The 9024-nt window shown below is 36.9% G+C and overlaps 1 protein-coding gene across 1 annotated transcript in view; it reads right to left on the reverse strand.

Annotated features, from left to right (window-relative positions):
* Positions 1–1116: 1116 nt before the first annotated feature.
* LOC102727555 (protein diaphanous homolog 2) overlaps positions 1117–9024 on the reverse strand; it is a 687910-nt gene continuing 680002 nt past the window's right edge. The window contains exon 23 of the mRNA XM_081808540.1: positions 1117–6279. Coding sequence (XP_081664666.1) covers positions 6215–6279 — 65 coding nt within the window. The 3' untranslated portion in view covers positions 1117–6214. The remainder of the gene's footprint in view (positions 6280–9024) is intronic.

Genomic DNA, 9024 nt, shown 5'->3' on the forward strand with positions numbered 1-9024 from the left:
TCATGAATTTGCAAGTTGTTTTCTCCTACAATGCTTATTAACTATAATAGTATTTTATTTGGGACTCTCGACATCTAAATAAATTCAGTCTTTAAATGGGATCTTTGGCTATACATTTCCTTTTAATTTAAATCAAAACTATATGCCATGTTACATGCATTGCATATATATCAATTTCCAGATTTCCACTTTCCTTTGAGTTCTTGGCATTAAGCTCAAATTCCCCTAGTTGGGGATACTAAGGTTTTCAGACTCCCTACTAAGGAATTTGCCTCTGGGGGAGAAAAGAAAAAAGCTAATGTATTTGATTCCTAGAGCAACCCAAAATTCCATGGGAAACAATTGTCTTGTCAGGTACTTTGGATCATATAATTTATAGATCTGGTTATTACCTTGTCTAACCCTCCATCTTCAAGTCAACCCACCCATGATGAGAGATTCTTTTGAAAGCCCTCCAGAGAATAATTATATACAATGCTTTATTACTCATTCCAGATTTTTACCCCTCTGAGCAGTTGAAGTCCATTTGCTTTCATTCTGTAATCAAGACTAAACAAACAAACAAACAAACAAACAAAAAATCCAAAACCCAAAAACAACTCTTTTCTGTATCAAGAGTTTCCCTGGAAGATATACATCACCCTTCTGACTTTTCTGGTCTTAAGTTGTGCAAACATTTCTACACTACACTGGCAGGAAGTGCTAAAGAATACTTAAAGAAAATCTTATGATTCCCACAGGTATGTGTGTCTGAATATATTCCATGATTTCCTCCTGACCAGGTCCTTAAATAAACACTCTTGTAGGGGCATCTGGGTGGCTCAGTCAGTTAAGCGTCTGCCTGCAGCTTGGGTTGTGGTCTCAGGGTCCTGGGATCAGGTCCCACGTCTGGCTCCCTGCTCAGCGGGGAGTCTGCTTCTCCCTCTCCCTCTGCCCCTACCCCCTGCTCATGTTCTCTCTCAAATAAATAAAATCTTAAAAAAACAAACAAACCAGGAACACTCTTGTACTTCTGTTCAGTTGAACCTTCTCCTTCTAAAATGTTCTTACATCCTGTCTTTATACTTCAGTTTATGCCTTTTCACTCATCCTTAATATTATCATAGGCAGACAACATTTAATGTATTATCTTAACTTTATTTAATAAGTGAGTATGCATTACATATAGATTGCAAGTCATTCTTGGTCCTGTGAAGAGACAGGTGGTTAATCTGAAGCAAAATGAGAGCATGAATCCACAGTTCTATTGCTACTGAAATACTTCTTCTGGGTGTCTTGTATGGGCAGTCTCCCTCAATACCCATTCAAAGCAGGCTTTGCTGTCACCTCTCCCTTCAGCTGAGGGATTCACAATATCTAAAGTCAGCTTGTAAAGAACCCTTCTGTATCAGAGGTAGTTTTATGCCTGCATTATAAATCACAGAAGACATTTGGTCAAAGACTCCATAAAAGGGGCAGAAGGTAAACACCAGAGCTCAGAGTTGGAACCAATTATTTTTTCAAGCTAAGCACTGGCCATAGTAGCAAAAGTATCAACCAAATTTTGGAATAGCCTGTTCAGCTATTTAACATCAAAGCATGCATAGCCTGTACAAACAATAGCTTTTTAGAGGAAACCTTGAGTTTGGCTTAAGCACCAAGAACACATTTTAAAAAGTGAAAAGTACATTTATGTGCAATGACTAGTGTAGTGAGCTAAATAATGGCTTCCCCCAAATTTGCCCATGTTCTAATTCCTGGAACCTGTGATGTTACATTATTTGGAAAAAGGGTCTTCACAGGTGTAATTCAGTTAAGAATACTGAGATGAGGAGACTTTTATGGATAAACCAGGTGGGTCCTAAATGCCACAAGTGTTCTTATAAGAGAGAGGCAGAGGTAGATTAGATATACAAAAGGAAAAGTAATGTAAAAACAGAGCAGAGAGAGATTTGGCCACAAGCCAAGGAAGGAATGACAGTCACAAGAAACTGAAGAGACTAGGACCAGATTTTCTTCTGGGGCTTCCAGAGGGAGTACAGACCTGCCAAGACCTCAATTTAGGACTCAATTTAAATTTCTGTTGTGTTAAGCTACCATGTTTTGTGTATTGTTATTACAGCAGCCACAGGAACCTAATACAGATTTTGGAAACAGGAAGTAAGGTACTCCTATAATGAATAACTAAAAATGTGGAAGTGGCTTTGGAGTGGATAATGGGTGCTGGCTGGAAGAACTGTGAGGCATTTGATAGAAAAAACATACACTGCTATTAGAAATATGAATGTTAAAGGTGCTTCTGGTGAGCTCAGAAGGAACTGAGGAACATTTTATTGGAAACTAGAAGGAAGGTGATCCTTGTTATATAGTGGCAAAGAGCTTATCTGAATTGTTTCCAACAGTTGTATGGAAAGTAGAATTTGTAAGTGATGAACTTGGATATCTAATAGCTGAGATTTCCAAGCAAAGTGTTGGAGGTAGGGCTCATTTTCTTCTTGAGCTTACAGTAAAATACAAGAAGAAAGAGGTAAATTGAGGAAATAATTGTTATGCAGAAAGGAACCAGCACTTGGTAATTCAGGAAATTTTGAGCCTGTTCAGATTCCAAAAGATGCTAAAATTAGCTGATGCACTATTAGGATAGTGTGCTCTGGAGATAAAGCCAACCTCTGGCTTGTGTTGAAGAGATTAGGCATTGACTCACGGATCCACTCGATCATCTCAACAGAAGCCAAGAATAGAGATGGCATTATCCAGCAAAGATCTGTGAGGACTCTTATCTCAATATTGAATCAATTTGACATGCATGGGAGGCCCACAAAGTTTTTGAGAAACAGTTCTAGCTTGGCCTGAAAAGGATCGAGACAGGACAAAATGAGAGAAAGTTGTCAGACTACCAAAGTTTCACAGGCAAGAAACAGGATGATAAAGCTGCAAACATGTGCTACCCTTCAATATAAAGGGTCATTCTTAGAGCAGAACTGCAGGTACAGAGGCAGAGGCCCAAGCAGGGGAGCAGAGGCAGAAGTGCAAACCATGGGCACAGAGACAGACTTGATCCATGGGCCAAGAGGCCAGAACTGCAGGCCTAAAGGGTGGGGTCCTGAAACAAGGAGGATTGTCAGGCCAAGAAACCTAGGGGGATTTTGCCTGGCTGAATTTTGAAAGTCATCAGGCCATGTGACTTCTCTCTATTTTCCATTTTCCCTGGTTTGAAATAGCAATGTCTATAACTCTTGCCCTATGCCTGTTCCACCATTGTGTTTTGGAAGCAGATAACTTGTTTTGCTTCATTTATTCACATTTGGAGAGGAATTTTGCCCCAGGATTTTCATCTATACCTGATTTAGATGATCTAGATGATGGGATTTGGGACTACTGAACTGATGATGTTTGGATGAGATTTTAGATTTAGAGTTGATGCTGTAATGGGTTGAGACTTTTGGGAATGTTGAGATGGGGTAAATATATTTTGCACATGGGACATATATAAATTTTGGGGGCCAGAGGGCAGACTGTAGTGGGCTGGGGGGGGTGCCTCCAAAAAGGTATGTCCACATCCTAACTCCCAGAACCTGTAAATGGAACCTTATTAGGAAAAAGGATCTTATAAGAGAGGCATAGGAAGATTAGATACACAGAGGAGAGAGTGATGTGAAGATGGAGCAGAGACAGATGTAGCCATAATCCAAGGAAGGCCAATAGCCACTACATGCTGGAAGAGGCAAGGGAAGATTTTCCTCTAGAGACTTTGGAGGGAGCAGAGCCCTTCATTTTGGACATTTTGCCACAGGGACCATGAAAGAATACATTTCTGATGTGTTAAGCCAAGTTTGTGGTACTTTGTTACAGCAGCCAAAGGAAACTAATGCAACTACTAAACATTCTAAGGATTTTGTATTTTTAAAAATCATTTTGAAGAAAATTTGCATAAAATGGTGCTTCTCACTGTGGCAGTAATAAACCTAACAAAAGACTTTAGTGTAATTTGGTTCTATACTAAAAATGTTACTATGTACTTTTTCTGGTGATAATTTTCAATCTCAAACAAAACTGCAAATGGCTAAAGCAGGACCATTATAAATCTGGGAAGCAAAACCTTTAACTTAATTATTGGAACTTCATGAAAGACCCTGAAAGGTTCCATACTGTTTGTGAAAACCATGTGAGATTTCTCTAAATACAAATATATAATTTATCAATAATAGTATTTCATTCATTTCTTTTCACAAACTTAAAAATAAGGCAAGTTCACGTTTCGAAGAGGTGAATACTGTGTATCATCAGTATTTCTATCCTGACCATCTTTTTTTTTTTTTCTTCTGACCATCTTCATAATATGGCATGGCAAATGCCCCTAAATTTTAGTCAGGGTTAATATTTCAAAATATCATTTTCCTACAGCCTGAAAGTCTACCAAAAGACTCAGGCCGTGCCATGAAGATTTCAGAAAAGATTTTGTGAAGTCAAAAATACACACATTAATTATTTACATAAATTTGTATATCTTTGTTGTTGTTGTTAAGAAAAAGTGTATGAAATTGATATGTCCCTCAAACTTGTTTGTGTATGCATATGTGTGTGTCTTAAGATAGGATAAAACCATAAAATCTCAGATACTGTTAGTCTTTTTGATTTCTCTATTGTAGCAGCTTCAGAGATTTTTTTTAAATATCATACCCAAGTAAGAATGCACTGGAGGAAAAGGTAGCAGTTTGAATCATTATACATCTATATAAAGGAGACTGAATTATTGGTCACTTGTTTACATTATTTCAAATGGTGACCTGCCAAGCCAGTTGTTTGTTCTTTCTGAACGTCTATAGTGTGCTTTGGAGAAGTAGAAATAGGATCTTCTATATAAGAAATATACATATAAGAAATTTTTTACAGTAATGACAATCATCTGCATGGATTAGTTTTAAAATTACACTCCAGAGAAGTTATACCACATTATTTCAATGCATATTTTAAAGTAATAGACAAGTTAAGTATAACTTCTATGCCTTCATCTATTTAAGAAATATGTAGAGCATGTTTTTCCTCCTAGGGTTGTTTTGGCAGCATCATTTTAATTTATTAATATAAGGTAAGTAAGTATGATGATCACTGAGAAGTTCACTTAGTCACTGGGATGTGGAATTATTATAGTAGGAGATATAAACATATACACATATATACACATACATACATATAATTTTTTTCTTCTTCAGACCACCAAGGCAGAATCAGAAAGGGGAGAAGAGAGGCAGATAAAACAGTTGACCTTTCAGACAGTTTTCTGCTGCCTGCAGAGAGAAATCTTTTTCCTCTCAGGTCTTTTAGAAACTCTATTCCCTGCTTTCATGGGGGGTCATGGGAGAAAGAAGCAATAGAAGAAATAAACCACAGAGAATAGGAATCAATATTTACCTTTAAAAAATCTTAATAAAGGTAATAGAATTTTCAGGTTCATCCCAGAATAAACATTAAAATGTGAGGTTTTTCTCAAAAAATAGTCATACGAAGTATTTGTATAAAGTAGATATATGTGCATAATTAGAAAATACCTCTTTAAATAAAGTTTAAATCACTTTCTCTGCTTCTGTTAAACTCTAGTTTATTTTTAGCAATGATAAGTGCCTGCAACATCATGCTGAAACTCTAGATTAATGATAAGTTTAATTTCAGCCAAAGCAGATGAATCCATCAGCTTTCACTTGAGATAAGATTCTAAATAAATTCATGGGGTTGAAGCAGTACTTTTTTTTTTAGTTTCCAAAATGGCTTCTCTTGCAGAGTACCTCTCCAAATCATTAATACACACATTTTCATTGGCCTTTTCTTTTTCTATGTAACAGGAATCAGAAGCAGACATTGAATAATTCTATGTCCTTTCTTTTCCTTTTTTTTGGGGGGGGGTGACCTGCAATTTGATTAACATTGTAATTTTTTGACAGACTGAATGTTTTTGAATTTCTTATACTTTTCATCATTACCATCAGGTCACACACAATAACAATACACATCTTTACACTAAAATGGAACACATGTTTTATAATCCTTGTAATTGTGTTTGTATAATTGTGAAAGCATCTTGCAATAGCTGTAAAAATACATGCTATTTCACCCAGCTTAGCTTGATCCTTGCAGAAATGCATTTATTTCCTCTCTATCCCTTGAGTGGATATTTTGTTCTTCTCAAAATATATGATTTCTTTTACTTAAATATTTTCATATTCTTTGGCATCAGGATTCACTTAGATGAGATAGCTCCATTGTGGCGAGAGCGTGACCTTTCCAAAGGTACTCGTCTGTTATCTGTAAGACAAAGAGAAAAAGAACCAAAAACACGTGAGCTTTAGATCTTGGCTATTACACAATGTCAGGTCAAGAGAGGTTTTCGAATAGTCCTGAAAATCACTTCAAATGAATATGTAAATAAGTAACAAGGAGCCCAGATCTGAGGAGTTCATGCTGCAGCTCCCAGGCTGAGTTCAAGAGTCCTGCAATCAGCAGTAAATAACTTTTCTTGGTAAGTGAAATCAGAGTGATGAAAGAAATGGAAGAATTCTCTCAAGCACAGTCCCCTTGGAAATTGCAGGTGACAACAAAATTCCTTGGTAAAGATGTCAGATTGAAAGGATCTATGTACAGAGCCCTTTGTTGGAAAGCACTTCAATTTTCAATTCCCCATGAGTTTTCTTTTTCTTTTTTTTTCCCCCATGAGTTTTCACAATCTGTATATGGGCTACCTCTAGAGGACACCAGGGTAGGCAGAGCAGAAAAGAATTTTTATTTTTTTTAACAATGATGGCAATATGTGCCAATCAAACAAGCTACTGAATCTTTGCCTGACTGTATGATGTAAACATATTCAACACATTATATAAGTCATTATGGGAATGAATAATGAATAGGTCCTATTCCCCTCAGAGGAAGAATAATCACTGTAGAGGTAACTGTTGGCACAAAGCTTGGAAAGCAAAGTTTAAAAGCATTGATGGTTGCTCAAAAGAGTTTTAGCTTTAATAGAGAAAAGGTTTACAGCTCTGCATTGTGATGATCACTACTTTGTTATTATCACCTCTGTTTTATGCTCAGCTTAAATGCAATTGATGTGGATGAAAATCCCTTTCTGACAAAAGCATAATACACTTAGATTCTCTATTTAAAATGAGACTAGGTCCCTCAAAATAATGACAACCACCAGCACTTACATAAATGCTAACGCTTAACACCTGTTAATTTGCTAATTCACTCAACATCCCTGGGAGGTAAGTCTATTTCATTCTACCCTATTATTTCTGCTTTAGTGATGAAAGTTAAACAGCAAACCAGTAGTATGATGGGGGATTATAATGCAAAGTTAATGCCTAAGTATCAGGACTGCTTTGTTCAGAGGTAGATGTTGGGGCCTCCCAAGCTACTAACCATATCCTCCCTGAAATGATGATGCCCAAAGAACACATCCTGCCTGTCCCATGGGGAGGATGGACTATGAGAAGTGCTGAGGTTTGCTGTTGTACCTTTCTGCTCCGTGCTAGTGTCTCTGGACTGATTCCTGGTAGTCTGTGGTCAGTTCACAGAACAAAACTAACTGGCTTCTATGACCTTGGTCTTGTTAACATCGCATATGACTGCATTGAGCCAACCAGCCATAAGCTTAAAGTGCCTTAAAAATGCAATAATATCACTGAGAGGTGAGAAAGAAAGGCATTTTCTCTATTCAGAGATATATCTGAGTGAAGGATTATTTGGGTATTCTTTTAAAGATACCATTTAAAAAAGTCATTATTTAGTTTGTGATCTAGAGCACAATTCAGCAAAAATGTGAAGATAACATTCCTAGATAAAGGGCTTATTACTTAGATGTCACTAGTTTGCATACAGATTGGTTTGGGACTTAGAAAACATTTAAAATGAGATTATAATATAATGGTTACCAATGATTTGCTAGTATTTAAACATTCAGTATTAAAAGCCACCAAATATAAGAATGATGGTACCATTCTCAGAGGATTGTCTCAGCTCAAAAAAGGGCTTGTGCCTTGGTGGTCCTACACACTAAGGTCAACTGGCATTGCGCTCAGGAATGCCACTGGCTTCCCATACCATCACTCACAGCCCACTAGATTTAAGACAAGTACCACATTAAAAAAAACCAGACTCATAGCATTAAATGATGTGGTATCAGGATTCACTTATTGGTAGCATTTGGTATGAGAAAATAAACTTTCAGGTGAAAATGAACTGAGGAAAGGGCATTGAAGCTTTTGGAAGACAGGATAAACACTGGCTCAGGGCCCAAATCTAGCTCTTGACATGCACAAGAGAGAATGATTCTACATTTCCTCCCTCTCTTCCTTCTCTCTCTTTATATATTTTTGGTACCAAACTGATCCCTATGTTAATGAGATAAGAGGAAGCAATTCTGAAAAAGTTACCACGTACTTTTGAAATGTCAATGTACAACCTTATTTATGGGGAAAAAATGCCGTTAGAAACAATGGCAACAATGGCAACAATGACTAATTTGGATTTTGTGATCAAATTATAATTTTCTGCATTTATATTAAAACTATTTTAGGTGCAAAATATACTCTAGATTTGTATGGATCAAGCAGAAAGTGAAATTTAGAAGATAACATGTTTATAAATGTATATGACATGAATATATATATTCATCTTTTTTCACACTCTTAGTAGCTTGCAATCTAATGATGAAAACTTGTCATGCTCAAATGCATGTCTTCTTTGAGACAAAGACTAAGAATCAGTGAATTTTTTGAAATAAAAATTCTATAATTATAGTATTAAATACTAACGGGTAAAAATCTGGCATGGCCCTCATAAGGTAAGGGCACTAATTTTTTTTTTTTTTTAAAGATTTTATTTATTTATTTGACAGAGAAAGACACAGCGAGAGAGGGAACACAAGCAGGGGGAGTGGGAGAGGGAGAAGCAGACTCCCCGCCGAGCAGGGAGCCCGATGCGGGACTCGATCCAGGGACTCCAGGATCATGACCTGAGCCGAAGGCAGTCGCTTAACCAACTGAGCCACCC

This window comes from Leptonychotes weddellii, chromosome X, assembly GCF_054177405.1.
Source record: "Leptonychotes weddellii isolate Sample4059 chromosome X, ASM5417740v2, whole genome shotgun sequence".
Taxonomy (NCBI): domain Eukaryota; kingdom Metazoa; phylum Chordata; class Mammalia; order Carnivora; family Phocidae; genus Leptonychotes; species Leptonychotes weddellii.